The following is a 19,391-nucleotide window of genomic DNA, read 5'->3' as shown; positions in this document are numbered from 1 at the left end:
ACAGGAGAAAATTTTTCATTACCTCTGGAAGACGTTTTATTTCTCACTCGTAGTTTCTCTGGGAGTTTAGTATTTTTAGGAAGTGAAAGGAATCTTTTTGTATTTGCAGCAGCCTGCGTGTGAAGAAATACAAAAAATGTTAAGTTACTGCAGACTAGTGTACCTGCATAATGTGTGTTAAGATACACATCTGAGGCTTGAACGGGTTTATGTAGCTAAAGGGCTGGGGAGTAGTTTGGGATTAGCTAATATGTGATCTTTTACTACATACTCAATGCTGATTGCTGTGCTAACTAAGGCAAAGACTGAGTAATCTCAAATAGCTTAATCAAATGAAAGCCTAGTGATATGCCCTCTGAGATCAGAGTTAATAAATATATGGTCTCTAACTTCAACCATGTCTGTACAGGTTTTCCTAAGGAAGGCAAACACTGCAAGCACGGCAATTCATGCAGCTCCATGTTAGAAACTTTTTATTAGTCAGCTGCAAACATTTGGTTGAGACTGAGGCTTGGGCACAAGAACTAATCTGTATTCTGATTCTGCAAGTGCTTTATACATATAAATGACTTTATACAGTTGACTAGTCACACTGAAGTTGATGGGGAAGTTAGGAACTAGCGTGATCATTTACCAGTTCAGGGCATAAAATCCTTGTTTTCCTCAGAATAAGCTTTAAAGACTCAGGGAGCAGAGAACATACTTCCTGAAACATGAGAGGTACTTTCCAGGACAAGTTGCTTTTTTTAAAATTCAAGTTTCTCAAGGACATCCTTTCTTAAATTTGTTACAAAGATTTTTTAAAAACTTTATAGTCTACTAGCTCTCCTCTGCTTGTACCATTCATTGTGGCACACTCAAAGCGAACCTGATAGGAAATGTATTTTCTGTGAGATATTTTTCCTCTTCGGGTTTTTCTTCTTTTCCTCTCTTTTCTCTTTTTCCTCTTCCCTCTGTGGTGGATTTATGTATGAATAATTATTTTTAAAATTACAGCCTCTGCGTTTTAAAAAGTTGTAAGTCACCCTGTTTCTCTCCCTGACACAAAAATCATGATGAGTGTCCTCATTATTCCACCTAGAAATCATATATTTGTATGACAAAGACAACATACATAATTGTGGTTGAGAGGGAAGAAATCATTCATAAACAGTCTTATTGTCACAATTAACACCACAGTAGTCCTGGCAATGAGATACAGCAATTTTGGAGGCATTATTCCAGCCTCAGCTGACGGACAACTGTATCCATTAAGACAACAGTCACTAAGTATTCCTGTAACATGAAAATATATATTTATAGGATGGTTAATTTCCTTGATACCTGATATGATTTGGAGGATCAGCTTCCCTGCTGATTCAGCGTGCTCCATTCAAATATGGTCAGAAGTTTACAGTGGGAGTATTGGAGGATTGCCTCAGAGAGCCAAATATTATCATGCCACAGCAGTTCTTGTAGGTAGAAGGGGTGTCCCTATTCTGTGTCAAAACCTGAAGTCCTGACTATATTTTACGAATACTACACCACTTTTCAAGTGAAGAGTTCACTCTGATTGACTCAATTAAAAGCTCTTTCCCATATTTTGGACCATACTGTAAATAGTTTTTCTATTTTAAAGTCATTTTTACCTCAGCTATCCACACACCATCAAAACACTCATAGAGAATACTGACCTTAGAAGTACATTGTGTACAGAGCCTGTTCAGCTTCTCTAAGATAAAATCATGTCATCAGATCCCATTTTCATATCACACTCTACAAGACAATCTTTGCTAAAGTGGTCAACACAAATAAGGGACCCATGTGTGCAACTCAAGGTGGAAGGGTGACATTATATGTATAGTTGTCTTCCAAATTCAGGATTTTTTTTCTGCATGTCAGAAGATTTTTTTTCTCTGCATGACAATTAGCTACAAAGAACTGCTTTCTACATAAAAAAAAAAAATGCAAGTACCGGTCTTTCTCTTGACAGGCTGTTTGTTTTCCTCAGGCTCTCCCTAAGGCTGTGCCGGCGACGGATCAGAATTTCTTTGGCCTGCTTTTCGTTTGCATCTGCAGCCAGGCTATGTCGGTTGTAGGACATTGTCTGAAATACAAAAGCAGTGATCACAGCCTGAAAAGCATGATGACAAATGTGTTGAACTATATGAACAGGGCAAAACAGGTTTTTTGCTTTTAATGTTTTCATAAGCATCATAAGTCCTTGTGAACAAAATCATATTACAGATGATTAGGAACAAGAAGAGTAATTATGCCAGCACTTTTTTAGTCATCTGCTTCACCATCACTTGTTTCATTTACTGCTTTGTTTTTTATTTAACCTGCTGATATTTATAATGAAAGAGAAAATGGAAAAAGCTGGCTTAATACAGTGGTCACCCCCACACTGTAGTAGCTCGGTCAGTATGTCAAGGACGCATATTTGAAAGTGATGAGTCACCTAGGGGGAAGTCATTTTTACCTCCAGCAAGCTGAAGCTTGCTCCATTTTTGAATGTTTTCCAAGGGCTCAGGCATTCAAACTATTTAGCCACAGGAGGGTAAATGTGAAACGTCCTTTCGCTTTTAGTTCACTATTTTTCCAGCTCATCACCTCTGCTCTTAATACAAACAACTTCACAACTGTAGGCAAATAGGAAATCTAATCCCATATCAAGGAGTGACCAAAATATTGATATAAGTAGACAGTGTTGGGTTGAATTTGCACCTATGATCCTATTTTAATACTATACGTATATTGGAGGTAATATGACAAAAACACTAAGCTTTATCAGTAGTATAAGATCAAGTAAGCTATTTACACTAAGGAGTATGGATATGCTACTGTACATATGATAGGACATGGATTCAAGGCAACAGAGGTAAATAAGAGCATTAATTATTATTCTGTGGTAGAGCAGATGTACTAGCCCAAAGATATGTTAGGAAGATAATCAGCATATTCAAAGATCAGTAGGATATTTAAGAATGCAAAACTTCATCCTTACTCGATGTCGTATTTGGTAGAGATTCTTTGTTAATATTTCCCGCATGTTTTCCATTTCAGTGGGAGAAAGTGGCTTTATCTTTCCTTCATGATATTCACTGTTGTAGGATGAAAAAAAAAAGTATAGGAAAGAAAGAGAGAAAAAGATTGTTTTTGTATTTATGACCGGGAGTTACATTTTAACTATTTCCTTTGTTAGAGTTGGAAACAACAGTTCAAAACAACCGAGGAACAGGTGAAAACATTAACATGGAGAAATGAAATCTTGATTTGAGTCAGTGGTAAGATGCAAAACTGAGTCTCCAAAATGTGATATAAATTATATTAAATTGTAAGTGTGATTTAGGTACTTTTCAAAATGCTCCTCAGGCTTCCCCTGTAGCTATTCTGAGCAGATGGGCAGGCACATGTTCAAGACCAGCTCCGTTCTAAACGGCAAATCAATGTTCCAGTGAGCAGCTATCCTGGTAAAACTACAGATTCCGGAAGAGTAGAGCTCACCAAGCGAGCTACAGAGAAAATGGTCTTGTTTCACATCTGCTCTGGTGACATTCAGACACAAAGTGTCTTATGTCAAAGTGATTATACTGCCTACAGACCGGGCTGTGAAATAACTTATGTGACCCAGAGGAAACGCTTGGTCACCATGGTATCTCTTGCTTACCTGAGAGACCCCGATGAAGGGACCTTGCTTATCATTCCACTCTCTGCCATCTCGATGGCATGCTTGATTTCTAGCTTCTTGTATAAAGAAACAATGCTGGATTTAGGCTGGTTCTCGCGGATTAGAAGTCTTCGCAGGTATTTATTGTCAAACTTTTTAAACCTGTACATGAGGCAAACCAGCCCAATCAGTTAATTTTTACTGTGCATAGTTAAGGAAAGCCAGTATACTTTACATAATGCAACTTTAAAGGAGTTTATTCTCTGGGAATGTGTCTGTTCATATTAACAACCCACGCTAAGTAACATAAGAAAGCATTAATTTCATGTTTACTTCAGATAGATAGTTTTAACATGTGTTTTTGTTAATATGGCAATGGACAGTCTCCATAGCAGCAACTTTTAACTTTAAGGTATTCTGTGTTATTAGAAAATATTATTTTTAATTCTCCATTTTCCTCAAGACAAAGAGAACATTAAATATTTACTGTAATAACAAATAAAAGGTCTAAATTTGCACCGACTGCTTTTTCTTTGAAATTTTAGCCTGTTCCTGTAAAACTTTGGAAGTTCTCCCTTCCTTTAAAGTAACTGCGACCTTCTTGGTTGCTTACTGAAAAAATATTGGTTACAGAAGGGGGAATTTTGTTTGTCAGAAAATATTTTGCCCTCCAACCACTCTGAAATTATTCTTGAATTTGGGTTTGAAGGTCATGAAGAGGTGGGACTCTCCTTTGCTCTGTAATCTTTTAATTAAAGATCTCACACAGGTTGGAGGAGAATCAGGCTGAGTAAAGAAAAGTTGTATCCATGTCACACATCTGTCTGAGTTTCCCCCAAGTCTTTTGGAGAGAGCTCTCCTCAGCTCTTCCTCCTAGTGACATTCCTCTTTGTATAAAACACTTGAATTCTTCTTGGACCAGTGACTAGAAGGTGGGTGAGTGATGCCAATGCTTTGGGTCTAAAGAATTTGTGTCTTTTTAAAAGAGTGTGTTTCTGAGGAAAGGGAATTAGATCCAAACCAATGATGATGATGACTCAGCAGCTAAAGTATGAATTATTCAGGTATTGCCAGGGGTAATCTTCTTCACTGACACTAAGTCTTAAATAATACCATCAAGAACTGTGGAGCTGCCTGACATTAGGCACCTCATGCCTGCTACTGCCTTGATCTTTCTAGAGGAAGTCCAATAGCTTTTGTATGGTTATCATCAAATAGGGAACTAACCTCTCACTTAACACTGTTAAGCCATACAGTTTGCAGGAGGAGAGCTGGATGGGATGAAAGGCTCATCAGACACACAGGAAATGCTCTGAAATAGTCAGAAACAGGGAGAGGACATGCACACTCAGAAGTTACCATACTTTACTCTGGGATCAGAGGGCTGCCTTTCTTCCCAGCTGGAGGTTTTGTTCTACTTGCTTGTGGTTTAGTAAAAAGACATTGTTCTGCTGCTTTTCCTCTGAAACCCACATGTTCTAAAAACAACCATCCGCTTTCAAGAATAAATGCTGAAAATTAAATATGATGCCCAAGAGCATTTGTTTGTTGCTACTGAGTCATTTCAGCCTCTCCTATATAACAAAGAGTTTTAAATGCCACTCTTACTTATCTCTCCAAAAGTTGTGACCCCAGTGTCCACACACATCTTCAATTCCAGTCTTCACATGGTCAAAGAACTAAAGGAAAACATTGGTTCATTACATAAACTTATAGACATCACTATGCCCTTAGATATTACTAGTTTCCAATTTCTTTTAAAATGGAAACATCTTTCCATTTTACCAAATGCAGTTCAACCAAGCACAGAGACAGAATCTGTTTTGTTCTCCTGGAGTTTCCTTAGCTCACAGCCCCAGACAGACAGAAGTTACATGCTAAGTTCCTCAATGTCAATCTTGCTCAGCTTCTGCATGAAACTAAAGTTTTTTACCATATTTTCACTTATTTGAAATTCCTTAACCACTCTGTGCTATGCCTGGGAGACTTCCCCAGGCCTGACAGTGAAGCAGGTATGATTTTGTGGAGAAGAGAGTCTGAGTAGGAAGAAGCTTCCCATGTCAGCACCAGCCCTTCGGGATGCACAGGACAGAACTGATAGAGCCAACATTAGGTCCTGAGCTCCTTTTTTAGGTAACTGTGGTCTAGCCTCAACTTAAAGCATCCTGTTCACCTAACATCAGAAATATATTTTTCCTCAGTCTATTATGAATGATAAAAACTGAATCAGTTCAGCTAAGATCTCACTTGATCCCAGAGGCAGCATGTTTGCTCTTAATTCAAGAACCATAGTAGAGGTCTCTCAGTAGGCATCTCTCTAGATGCCTAGACTGACTTCTTTCCTAAATGTGGGCCTCATTTTTGAAATTTCAAACTGCTTGCCATAGGCATGCTGCAAGGAGGAATACATTCAAGTACATGCATGGCTAATAATCTGCAACAATTGGAGACACATACATAGCAAACACAAATCCATAAAAAGGCTGATGATGTAAGAGTTCAGTAAGTTTAAGCATGTGTTTAAGAGAAGTTTGCCTTTGTTTAATTAGATTAACTCAAATGCAATACAATTAAATTGCCAAGGGTTTCCCAATGTAGCTAAATTATAAAATAACATGTATCTCATGTGTGAAACAAACTACAGAAAATTAATTTACTTCAAGAGCTGAACTATTAAGAAAGTGAAGATTCCAAAATAATAATATGTAACAATAATTTTGGTAAATGCCAAAGGTTAAGTATAAGCTTTACGATTATTGTTCTTATAACAGCTATCAAAAAGAAATCTAGTACAGCACATGCCTCTCCATAATATTGTATGCTGAATCCTTGTCTTTCTGAAGGTGACTACAAATTTCATCTACACAAGGGTTTCATCTATGATACTTAAGCTGCAACATACCCTATTATAAATTTCTTCACTGACAGCAGGCTGCTTTTTGTTTGACCTTTTGACATCAAGAAACTCCACCAGTGGGCGAATTGTTATTCCCTGTGAAGAAAAAGAGAACAGAATAACTCTAAACATGAATTCACTCTTTTGACTAGCAGGTATTGCACTTAGCTATGAAGCCCTTGTCAATACAGACTCCATTGATGCAAGAGAAGGAAGGAAGGAAGAGGCTCCCTAGAGCTAAGAAGTCCTAGAGGGTCAACCTAACAAACCCTATCAGGAATACACCATCTATCCCATCCATATGATTTTTAAACTTTTTTTTCCAGTTCTACGTTAGAAAAACACTCACTTGTTTTCCGAATTAATAAACAGATTCCCCATAATTTCAAAATGGACATATAAAGTCCTCTTTTTTAGTGACTACTTCCAAAACAGGTAGTCAAAGATACTTCAACAGTAATACTAAAATTGCTCTTTAAGAGCATGACATTGAGGCTTTTTATAAACATGCCTTGCCTGACTATTCTCAGAGAAATAACAAAAAGTTTTGGCTATCACAGAATGATATAATGGTTTTGAATAATTATTTGTGGAAGAATTGACATAATTTGTTTACTTGTATAGGCATACACTGGCACAGGGGAGAGGAATTAATCTTTTGTGGTGTTGAGATCAGTCCCCACTATCCCGGACAACCAGGTCACATTTCTTTTTGTAAATGAATCAAGTTTTATCTTAAAAGTAATTAGGTTTCTTTGCCCCATTGCTCATAATGGAACACTCATCCTGAACCTTATTGTTCTGATAATTAGAAAGCTGCATCTTAATTGCATCATAGTCACTGTGTACCACTTTGTTCTTGTGCCAACATTTGTCTTTTTAGTTTAAACAGTGTTCACTCCCTCGTATAAACAGTAATTATAGTCCCTCTTCTCCTTCATTTTGCTAAGGCCAAGGCATCCTGGTCTCCTTTCACGTGACAGACTTACCAGTCCTGTGGTCACTCCAGAACACAACACTATGCTCTGTTGGAAACACCTGTATCAGTATGTCTTAAGATTAGATTTGCCTTTCTTCTGTTCCCACTGCAGTGTTGACTTAAAATCTAGCCCATTACCAACTAGTACATCTGTGTCTTCTTCCCTTTCTAATTTTTTCCAAAGGTTCCCATTTCATAAGAGAAATTCCTAGTAAGAAAGTCCTAGCAAGAACATGTTTGCACTTTATTACTGTTCAATTTCATCCTGTTTCTATCATATTGGCCCTCAGTTCTTTCCACAGGATATTTTTATCTCACTGTCACCCTAAGAACACTTTTTAAAGTCTGTCATCAAGAAACAATCAGCAACAAAAACTCCTACACTTATGTGCCGTGGTCAATAACAAGAATATTAAAGAAAACCATCCTCAGGAACCATCCTCGAGGAACTCCATTAATATCATCTCATCATCCTATTATCTGGCCAGGGTGGTTGAAAACTTGAGTAGGCACCCAGAGAGGCTGGGGTATCTCAGTCCACAGAGATATTCAGAACTCAACTTGACATGGCCCTGAGTAACATGATCTAGCTTTGAAGGTGGCCTTGCTTTGGGCACAGTGTTGGACTAGAGACCTCCAGAGGTCCTTTCTGACCCAAAGGACCATAAGCTTCTATTTCCATGTATAGGAGAAACCGTCAGCTCCTTCCTCATTCACTTTACAGTCATCCTAATGTCAATCTAAACCTCACGTTAATGAGTAGTTACACTAACAATCTTCTGTGTAGCCCCCTCCCCAATGATTTGCAATAATCCAGTCAGATGAGCTTACTCTAGAAAATAAATTGCCTTATCAAAGAATAACATCAGGTTTTCCTTTGGTAACACATTCCATTTGTCTACAAATTTTGAATTATTCTACCCTTCAAAATCAGTTTTCACAGCTAAAGTCAACTAATGGACCTCCACCTTTTCCTGTTTCCCAAGCATCAACACAGATACTTGCTACTTCCCACAGCACCTTTATCCACGTCAAAAGCAGGGTAAAAAAAAATAAATATATTTTTCCTACAGATATGAAATTTCATTAATAGCCATTCACATCTCTCTCACTGCTCTGTCTAATGACTAGTTTGACATGCTTATTTGACAGACTTGGCTGCCTCTACACTTTCCAGGTTTCAGTCTCTTCCCCGTCTCTTGGCCACTCTTGATCAGGCCTCCAAGGCCAGTTGGTCACCAGAGACAAGTTCACATTCGTCTGCACACCTGGTGCTTTTGTAGGGATGTCCAGCTGGTTTGCAGCATCACTTTCCAACACCTAGACTCCAGTTCACCTGTCCAGGCCCTCAGTGTCTTCCTTTCCCTGTTCACTGTGCACTGTATCCAACACTGAACTCCCAAGTAAATGCACAAATTTAAACATTCTAAAAAAAAGAATTAGTGCTGGAGCTGTACCCAGAATATCTTTTATCTCTCTTCCAACCTCACGAGGTCTTAAATACTTAATACTACTTATATGTTAGCATAAGTACTTAATATCAAGCATACTTTTGCTACCTGCCTGTGGTATGGATAGAATTTTTTTTAAACCATGACTATGGAGAGTACCTTCAAATATGTTCCTTCCAGTAAGTTAGAACATTTGTTTGTCTACCCATTGCTTATTTGTAACCTGTCTGAGAAAGAAGAAGTCCAGAAGATGAGAGGTACTACCTGAATGAAAACAGTAAAGAATATCACCACAATAACAGCAGTGATGAACAATTTCTTCCTTGGAAACACAGCAGGAGGAAGTAGAAATACAAGCGAAAAACAAATAGCTCCTCGGAGGCCTCCATAGGCAATAATAAATTGGTCCTTAAAAGTGAGAGGTATTGTCCGGAATACATTAATGATCTGAGTCAGAACAAAAACACCTGAGGGAAAAGAACATAAATACAAGGAGGAGGGAAAAAAAGGGAACTTAAATTACACAGAAATAGCCCATGATGATAATATTAGTTCAAAAATACTTTTATGTGCTTCTTACCTTTTATTTGCTTCTCCAATATATAATATTGGAGAAATGAAATATTACTTACCAACTTGAGAACACCATGGAAGAATAATCACAAAAGCCTAGGGAGCATCATCTTAAACAGCTAACCACCTCAGGTCAGCTGAATTTATGACCTGAAGCAGCTAATTGATCTCCACAAGACAGCTATCTGCTAGATTCTGCACTTCTAGAACAGCAATAATTCTCTGTGTCAGTATAGACCAAGACTGCTAGTTGCTTTTTAATAGGATTTGAGGTGATTTTGAACATTTTGGCTTGTCACCTCCATTAATCTGTGCTTTGAACCCTGCAAACTCCTATTCACTCAATTTTACTCACACAGACAGGAAGGATGCAGGAGTGGGGATGGGGAAAGAAGATGCCAGTGCATGCTGCTGTACTGTAGACAAAAGCTCCAGGGATGCGGCAGACTGGAGTAAAGGTATAAAGGCAGGTGAAGGGAGCAAGCATGGGGGGCAGGAGCTGGGCAGCAGTCAGGCTGCTTGGCTGCTTTTCAGCATAAGGTATTAATTGTGGGGTTGCAGGTGCAGTAGAAAAATAGCCCAGATTTCTGCTCTGGGAAGGAGACTTGGGAGCTGGAAATAAGGGTGCAGAGGCAGATCAGAGCATGGGCAACCTTTACATGTGGAAGGACTGAATCATTACAGAGGAAGCTTGGGAGAAGAGCAGGCTTGAGACCCACAAGCGTGCCCTGCACTTAGGTCACCAGGTAAAAGAAAAACAGCTAGTACTGTAAACTCAGGAGGGATCAAGCAGTTTCATATATATATACATATATATATATATACACACACACACACATATATATACACACACATTTATTTATTTATATATACCCCTCAACTTATATGTATATACATACACTTAAACTACAGCATTTCCTGTTTTGGTACTAATTATGCCAATGACTGGGAAAATCCTAAAGCTAGTAAATATAAATTTAAAAAAAACCATAACCCTCAGCCTGTTTAGTTGCTGTACTACACCTAATTCTTTTAAGCAGAATTTGCTTATTTGTAAATAAATGTTTACTTAAATACATGTATTCTCATTAACAAGCAGAGTGCCTCTCACTTTAGACGGGCAGGATCAGGGCAAAACTGATTTTTAGGTTCCATTTTGGGAGAAGGTGGAAACTGGCCCTGCAATATAGGACATACTACAAATATTAATTCCATTCTACCATTCATGATGGGACTCTAAGTTCTGGCATTCTCTATTTGACAAAAGGTAAAACATTTCACTTGCAAAAAATACAGATCCATAGTCTGAGACTTGCTTACCCAGTGCCCTCCAGATTAAACAGAAAAGGAGGGTGAAGCTAACAAAGGCCCAGTTCCACTCATGGTTCTTTCCAACTGTAGACACTCCCATGAAGATGAAGATTAAGGTCTCACTGACACTGCTTAGCATCTTCATGAAATATTTTATTGTTGTATAGGATTTTTGAGAAACATTTTCCTCCACATATTTATTCATGGTCATGGCACAAGCTGTGATCCTGAAAGGCAAACATTATCCCATATTTCACTGGCTTTATTTTTTTTTAGCATCTTTCATATCTACATAATATTATTCACTTTTCCATAGTTCCCTTTAAAATGCAAAGCATAACTTACCCCGTAACCAATCTCAAATATATAGGCTTGGTGAACCTACAGTTTTGGGTACATGATTATTTTTTCTGCACTGTGGAGTTTTCTGAGAAGACATCAGTACATGGATACTTCTGTCATATACTAAATGCACATAATCTGTTCAGTGGTCACTCAGACTCTGTGTTTTGAAAGAGGCAGGGATGAGGAGAGACAGGGACAGCCCTAAAAAACAGGATTTGCTACATCTATTGCTGCTGAGGGATATCAGACAGGATGGCAACTGCAGGGGCAGGGCATGACTTCCCTCCTTTCCTACCAGCAGTTGTCCCACCTCAGTGGCAGTGAGAGTAGCCAGCTACTCTTTCCAGGCAAAGCAAGCAGCAAGGCTACTATTTGTTACCCTTCACCACTTTAGGCCACTGCTTGCCTTGCCTGCACAAAGGGCTGAATAGGAGAAAAACACCACCAGAAATCATACAGGCACTGTTGCACATTTAAAGCACCTACAAATGAATAAAATGGGCATCTCAGCTGAAACATGAGAGAAGAGAAAAGGCTTACTGTAAGTACTCCTACATGTCCATTTTCTGTGTTAGTAAACAGAGTTTGTTAATCAGCAAAAAGAGCGAAGAATGGTATCACTTGCTCAGTATGGTTGTTCATGGTATAGGGATGGCTGAGAACCACTCAGATACAAATTTACAAGTTTAAGGGTAGTTAGCAGAGTTGGCTGGAGGATAACCTCAAGGTGGTGTCTCAGTGTAGGGAAGCACAGTCTGAACAGTAATTATCAGGGTGGCAACTAAGGCCAGATACGTTGTGAAACAGCTGTCATTCCTGGTTCTACTGTCTAGGGCAAAAACATGTCTTCTCTGATTTCCCAGTTAAAAAACATTATACATACCCATGTGTGGGTTCTCAGTCAAACCCTGTACCCTAAATCTACTAAACAGAGAGAGTGATGTGTATTTACATTGTCTTTCTGAATACAGCCCATGAGGACTTGTCCTAGTTATTTATCCCAGTTCAACCAAGTTTTCAGTTTACAATTATTTGCCAACACAGGGGATATTTCTTCCCACTGAGGTCTCTACACTTCTCTCTTTTGTGGAGGAGGATGGCAGGTTTGCTAGCATCTCTTTGGAAAAACGTGAACTCTCCCACATTTTGTACAGATCCCACTGCAGATCTCTGCACCCTCTCTACAGAGAGGGTTTGCTAGCATAACAGTACACCTAACCTGGCTTTCACCCTTCGTTTTTGTCCACCTATACTTGCTGACAGAGAAGCCAATCTAGTCAGCACAAAATAATATGTCCACTGCCGTGCAAAAACTAGCTCCAACCCTAAGCAAGGAAAGTCTCACTAAGACTATCCTAGACTCCCATCTGTATTTAGTACTGAAATAAATGCCTGCTCTCTCCTCATTGTCAGCTGATTTCACCATGGTCTTGAAGAGAAAGATCCTCTATAGTCCACAGCATGCTGCCTGGGAAGTAGAGCTCATCCTGGTTACACAGGATCCACTGTGGAAGATATAATGTGGATTTCAGAAGCATGCAAGCTTCCTCCCTGAAACACCCAGTGGTTTAGGTAACGTTTCCAGTTTGAGCATGTGGCTGGGACAAGAGAAGTCCTGCATTTTTTGCCAGTACTCACAAACTGATGATGCTCTTCACAGCAGTTTTCCCTGTTCTAATCTTCCAGTTGTCCTGAAGACTAGGGACTTAGATCCCACAAACATATGAGCCTGAGTATCTTGGGAAGAAAATGGAGAGGACCTGGACCATGCATGGATTTTGTCCTGACAAGAAGCAGTGACTTGATCAGGACATTTACTCAAACCCAGAAGCTGTCAAAACACTCCCAGGTTCCTCGGTTTGCACATAGTTCCAGTGACCAACCTCTAAAGTACACGTGCAAATCTTCTCAAATATACTCTCAAATGTACTTAACACTTTGACCCTCCGTAAGTCTCATACTCAGTAGTAAACCAGCTCTCTACAAGCCACAGGCTGCACTAACAGACCTCAAAATATCTCAGGTTATGCCATGGGTTGTGACAGCTCTCCTGTGTGTGCACTGCTTATCTACAGAAGCATAAGAAGTCTGATTCATCCTGGCTACCTCCCGCTGATGGTACACACAGTGGAGCTGGCAAGTGCAGGGGCAGCAAATGCAAAATAGCAAGAAGGCAGTGGGTGGGCTGCAAAAGAGCCACTTCCAAACCCACAGTCATTTCGGAGTCTCAAAGCAGCAGCTCAGCGCCTGGAAGCATTAGGGCTGTCAGGTCTGCATCAAAGGCACAACGAAACACTCAGTACTATTTATTACCTTCTTAAAATAAATAATTTTTATGATTATAGTAATTTAGGAAAGCCCTGCAGCATGGAGAGCAGGGAAACATGCTCTGGACAGGGTTTGTTTTTGGATCCTGAGGTAATGGAGACACTGTAAATAGATGTCTGATAAGAATCTGTCACCAGATTAATCAGGATCTTTGCAAGCTGTAACTTAAAACACCTACCACGCTTAAACACCAGAATTTAAAGGGACAACACTCTTATAATATTATTTTCAGTTACACTACGCATTCATTCAATTAGTGTCAAGTAACTGAGGAGATGGATCAATGTTAAAACAAATAGTGCTGTACACTATTTGTTACTCTTCAGGCAAGTAATATTCCACAGCTAATCACTGCTCACTTTGAATCTCTTCAGAGTACTTATTTACATTAGAAAAAACACCTATTGAAGTCTCTTTTGTTTGAAAATTATAGTGGGATATAATGTTAGAATTTAATACAAAATCAATGTCTTTATGCAAAACTTTATGTACATTATTATACTATGTTCTTCACAAACTAAAATTTTACTGTCATGATAATCGAAACCAAAACTTAGATGAGTTTTATTTTATATTTCTCATCCACATACATTAATTCTGGCCTCCAATTCTGTGACCTTAAGCAGTTGCCTTGGTCAAGAAGGGGAAGGGAAAAGCATTTAATTGAAATTAACCTGCAACATTCTGTACTTCCGAAGAATAAAAGTCTCCCTGTATAAATAGTACAGTTTCTGTCAGGACTGCAATAAACTAGGCCACCGGGTTCAATCCTCAAGTTTCCTTGACCTACTAAATTTAGTTTCAATGTTTGTTCCTTTCAGCCTGCTAATTGTTGCAAAAAAAAAAAAAAGGAAAAGAAAGAAAGAAACCTATAGTAATAGTCCTGCTGCTTCACAGCCTTTATAAAAAATTAGTAAGCAGAAAATGCAGCATTATAATTAGAGATGGAACCAAGCAAATAAAGTTCAGATTCACATCTGTATGTTTTACACCTATGATCCTCATTCATGCTCAGCTCTAATTACAGTAGAAGCTCTTCCCTCTTCTTCTGAAGAGGATTTTCTCACTGCAGTTCTTAGGGACATGGTTCAGTCCCTTCACTATTTCAGCCAAGTAACCTGGAGCAGGGGTTACACAGACGATTCAAGAATCGTTTGTCCTTAGAACGAGTTATCAGAAGAGTGACAAGCACCTTTTATTCCTTTGCCAGTGAATTCCTACTTGCCCAGGAATGAAGCAATCTGTGTAAGTATCTTATTTACTTGATAACACTGTACATTCCTGCTCATGTCCTTCCCCTAAAATACGGTACAGCATGTAACCACAAGGTCTGACTATCTTTACGAACCTGGTTATGAAAGAAGTGGGAATCAGTAGGTTAACAGACTCACATGGATATTGGTGAAAAAGGGGAGATCAGGCAATTATTCCCCACAGGCTAAACTATAAATGGCCACAGAAGCAAATAATGCATAAACAATCTGGGTTGTAAGGGACATTCCAAGGTCATTTGGTCCAACTACATGTTGGAGCTGACTTTTAAGTCAGATCCAAGCAATTCTGCCGTGAGTCAGTCGCTGCAGAAAACGACAGGGAACTCAGTACTGGTGCGTGTTTTTGCACTGTGACACAGAGCAAATTACTCTCTGCAGTTCAAAGGCCAATTAAATGTGAAAATCACGGGGTAGATTTACTCCAAGGAGATGCAGAGATTGCAGGAGCTCAGCAGCACTGCTAGGAGGGGACACACTTTGTGGCTTATGGCAGCTGAGATCCTACATGGCTGCAGAGAGCCCTTGCATCTTGCTTGGGGGGGTACTGAGGTACCCAGGCCTGTTAGCTATTACAAAGTATGCTTACAGTAAAAAACATGCAAGACATTTCAAAGATAATTTATTTTCTCTTTTGCTGTTCAAGGGAAAAAATACTTTTTGTTTCCTCTTTTGTTTTGAACTCACTCAGGGGCCACTGTTACAAAGGAAAATGAACTAGGTTGTTAGTGCTGTGGGAAGCACTGGTGTGCTGATTGCAGGCACTGGCATGTGGTGGGTCCACTGACCCACCAGCAGACCAGCCATGCCCTTTCTGTTGTGTCCTGGATGCAGCAGGTCCAAATCAGTATTTTCATGAAAACTGCCACAATTTTTTCCATGTATAGTTTAGCCACAAGTTTTTGGTTTAGAAACCCTTTAAGTATTTGATCATAGAATGTCAAGGACATTTGGCTTAAGAGGTGGAGGAAACTAAAAACCACACAAACGCTATGAATAGAAGCTATGGAAAGAGATGGCACATTTATGAACTCGGTCAAAGTGGATGCATATGCTGCTTTATTTAGGCTCATATCAGAGAAGGAAACACATGCAATCTTTAGCTCTTTACTTACATTAAAGTACCAACCCCTCTTGCTTCATGGCATATTTCTATTTTTATACTACTGAAATCATCAGCTCTAAGTTTCCTTGTAAATTTCTTCCCAGCCCCAGAAAACCTTATCCTGGTGTTACTATGATATTAAACCTACCTTCACTTGCCTAAAAGATAATAATCATATAAGGTATTATTGAGTATTAGTGATCCTAAGAAGTAACATCTGAGCTTAAACAAAAAGCTATGTTCCTTATGCCTGAATGGCTCATATTTGCCACTAGAACAATACAAAGTCATTAAAGAAGGTTGGCCTTTAAAAATATTACTTGGAACCAGAGCAAAACCTTTAAGTATATTAAATGTCATAAAGGCTCTTTCTAAAGTTGAGGTTGTTACAGTATAAACAGAATGAAGAGAGAGGCTGTGCTCTTTTTTTACTGAAGCCCAGGAGTGAAAAAACACTAGTAAAAATATTTTTATCTGCTGGAAGTGGGAAGAATAATATTATTTTATATAGGGCATATACAGAATATTGTAACACACAAGCACACATATCAAAATACTAAATTAACAGATTATATCACCATAGGACTGCAAATTTTACATTCAACAAGTCCTTATGGTGCTTATAATCCAGCAGGAGTTTGCCTTAATGATACATATCTTGTGTTCATTGAATAGTACTTACTGGCTGCTCACATGACTAACTGTTAGACATAGTTTCACAATATACTGGCATCGAAAGTGAAGCCAGTTCACAAAGTCCCTACCACTTCCACTCCCTCCCTGCCACCACTGCCCCTACATCACTGTGGGCCACTCCTCATCCATGCCCTTATGTATAGTTCTAGGGTCACATGAGGACACAGGTCACCAAAGTGATCTGGGTTAAAAATAAGCCCACCGAAAATACAAGTGAATATTTTTAACTTGGAACATTTCAAAGATATGGTTTATGATGTGATGCCATGAGCAGTTTTAGTGACACAGCTGGTGTGGTGGCAAGCTGAGAGAATGGGGTGGAAGCTGGAGGGAAGAGGCCGGAAATCCTCAAGCCAGCATCTCTGCCATGCACTATGGAACAATGCCATATGGCAAGGTCTGCAAAATCTGATCCTCTCTCAAATTTCTTTTGGCATTCTTACTTGAGTGCTATAATTACTGAAGTTTGGGGTACTTACGCCATGATGCCCGAGAGATGAAACATTTCAGCTGTTATGTATGACAAGTAACTGTACAGGAAGACAAAGAGTGGCTCAATCACTCGGATTTTATGGGTGAAACGGGTGGTAAAGGCTGCTACAAATCCCAAAAGGATTCCAATCAATACTCCACCGATCCCCACTATAAAGAAGTTAGCAATCCCAGCGAATATGTCAATAACCTTAATTGTGCGCATCTGGCAGAAAGACTTGAACAAATTGTACAGGACCTAAGAAGAAAAAGAAAGCACATTATGTTTTTGAACTCTTCTTAATTTCCCTTCATGTCATTATGTTCCTCTGCTTAAATGCTGAAGTTTGAATTTCTGTGTCTCCCTTGAATTCACTTTTGAGATATGCTGTTGTTTATCTATGGCATATTATTCATCATCCATATACATCAGAGAGATATACAAAGATGGGTAAAAATCAATACTCCCATTTTTGCAAATGGGACAGGGTTTCTTAACCTATGCCATTCCAGGAGCCAGGAACATAGATCTATCTAATTCTTCTTTCAATTCATTTATTTGCATAGCTTCTAATTTCTCCACAAATGTCAGTTTCAGATTTCCCCCAGATAAAAGAAATAAAACAGAAAGAGGAAAAAAGGACTGTTTCATAATCAGTGAAGAATCAGGTTATTTTCCAGTGTGTTTGATCTACATGATACTGAGAGATGCGGTACTGAATCAGACCATAGATTCATCTAGCATGGGGGAGTAGGGGGGTCGCAGGTGGGTAGGGACAGTGACCACCTCAAGGAGTAAAAGAAACGTGGTATCCATTAAGTGAGTGCTCTTTCTCTAACTTATTAACCATTAGGAATCCAATGGTTTAGAGACATCTAAAGTCCACATTTCTCTAATATCCAGTATTTTAATTACTCCAAAACAGACAACAATGGAATCAGTTACTCTTAAAGAAACCTTAAAGGGTTGCCCCATCTGCAGACTTACATGGGAGATTTAAGCATTCCATGGTGCTGCATGTATGCTCCCAGCCCTGCAATACCATGACAGCTACACTGTCCTCCTGTACAGATCTAAGTTGGGTCACAGGTACCTATTCCTATCCCAGAGGGTTCACAGGCTAAGCCAGTGAAGACCAGTCATCTTAGACAGCTTGCAGGAGTTAAATCTCTGCTTTCTTTCTGGACTTCTTAGTGAACCAAACAGGTTTCTCTATCAGGAATGCTATTTGAGAGAACAATGTTTTATCAGCACTTGCATAGTGCCAACAATGTAGGTGTTTGAGTAGTGGCTGGGAAGGATTTCTCATGTTTGCAGTCTTGTTCTCTCTCACATGACAGAACATAAGTTGTTCAGCCCTTTTTAGCCAAAACTGGATAGGTCTTACAGAGATAGAAGTTTAACACAAAGTCATGGCTTATTATGGGTCCTTTGAGCTAAGTGAAAGGAAACAACTGAAACAAAAAAGAAAAAATATTCCAGAGCAAGCATGAAAATAGAAGATTAAATCAAACCTAGAATGGTCACCAGTAATTTTCATTACAAAGCAACAAATACAACAAGAGCAGGATCATGAACTATTCATTTGATAAAAATGATGTTCTCAGGATGAGTCCACTTGGGAGAAGTGTCCCTTTTCACCTGGACTAACCCCTTCAACTTGCTGCTCTGAGGCAGACTCCCAGCCTTTTTGCCCCATTCCTTGTTACTATGTCCTGTGCAGGACAGGAAAGCATTGTCATAAGATTGACTGGTTTTCTACCTGTTTTAATTTGTGGACTCTATGGATTTGAATGAAGAGAAGAATACCAGAATTAAACCCATTGACAGTAGGAGCACCTTTGTTGGTCACTTTATAAGGGTTTCTCAGTTCACAGTCTCCCAGAACTCTGTGAATCACAGACTGAAGAAAAAATACTATTGATTTGTGTAGGTTGCAAGGAGCAAGTTGTTGAAAGTCAACTTGTTGAAACTTGGGATGATCCTAGAGTAGTGTTTTTCTCTAAGAAACTACAGAATTTCACCTGGCACAATACTCTACTGGAATGTATTAGAGAAGATGACTATTTTCTTTAATTGGAGTTTTAAATAGCCTTTTTTATGTTTTAAAAAGTAACTATATAAATATATACGAGGCAAGTCTCCAAAGTAAGGGCAGTGCACGGTGCTTGTAAAGAAGCAGAGAATTTTAATCTACTTGAGCAATAGCTTTCCCACAACATCACCTCATCCTCACAGCAAGGAATACACCCTGCAAAGAGAATGGAGCCTGCTGCTGCATATACAGACATCCCCATAAATCTCAAGTCTGTTGC

At 39.1% G+C, this 19,391-nt stretch overlaps 1 protein-coding gene across 1 annotated transcript in view; it reads right to left on the bottom strand.

Moving 5' to 3' along the window:
- SLC9A2 (solute carrier family 9 member A2) overlaps positions 1-19,391 on the bottom strand; it is a 35,223-nt gene that overhangs the window by 3,866 nt on the left and 11,966 nt on the right. The window contains exons 3-11 of the mRNA XM_027674963.1: positions 17,084-17,334; positions 10,869-11,086; positions 9,240-9,442; positions 6,552-6,641; positions 5,258-5,328; positions 3,650-3,811; positions 2,987-3,083; positions 1,955-2,086; positions 23-113 (exon numbers count right to left, since the gene is read on the bottom strand). Coding sequence (XP_027530764.1) covers positions 23-113; positions 1,955-2,086; positions 2,987-3,083; positions 3,650-3,811; positions 5,258-5,328; positions 6,552-6,641; positions 9,240-9,442; positions 10,869-11,086; positions 17,084-17,334 — 1,315 coding nt within the window. The remainder of the gene's footprint in view (positions 1-22; positions 114-1,954; positions 2,087-2,986; positions 3,084-3,649; positions 3,812-5,257; positions 5,329-6,551; positions 6,642-9,239; positions 9,443-10,868; positions 11,087-17,083; positions 17,335-19,391) is intronic.

The sequence above is a fragment of the Neopelma chrysocephalum genome, unplaced genomic scaffold (genome assembly GCF_003984885.1).
Source record: "Neopelma chrysocephalum unplaced genomic scaffold, ASM398488v2 Primary Assembly neopelma1_25, whole genome shotgun sequence".
Classification (NCBI taxonomy): Eukaryota; Metazoa; Chordata; class Aves; order Passeriformes; family Pipridae; genus Neopelma; species Neopelma chrysocephalum.
Note: the sequence above shows the minus strand (reverse complement) of the source record. Positions and strands in the feature narration are given on the sequence as shown.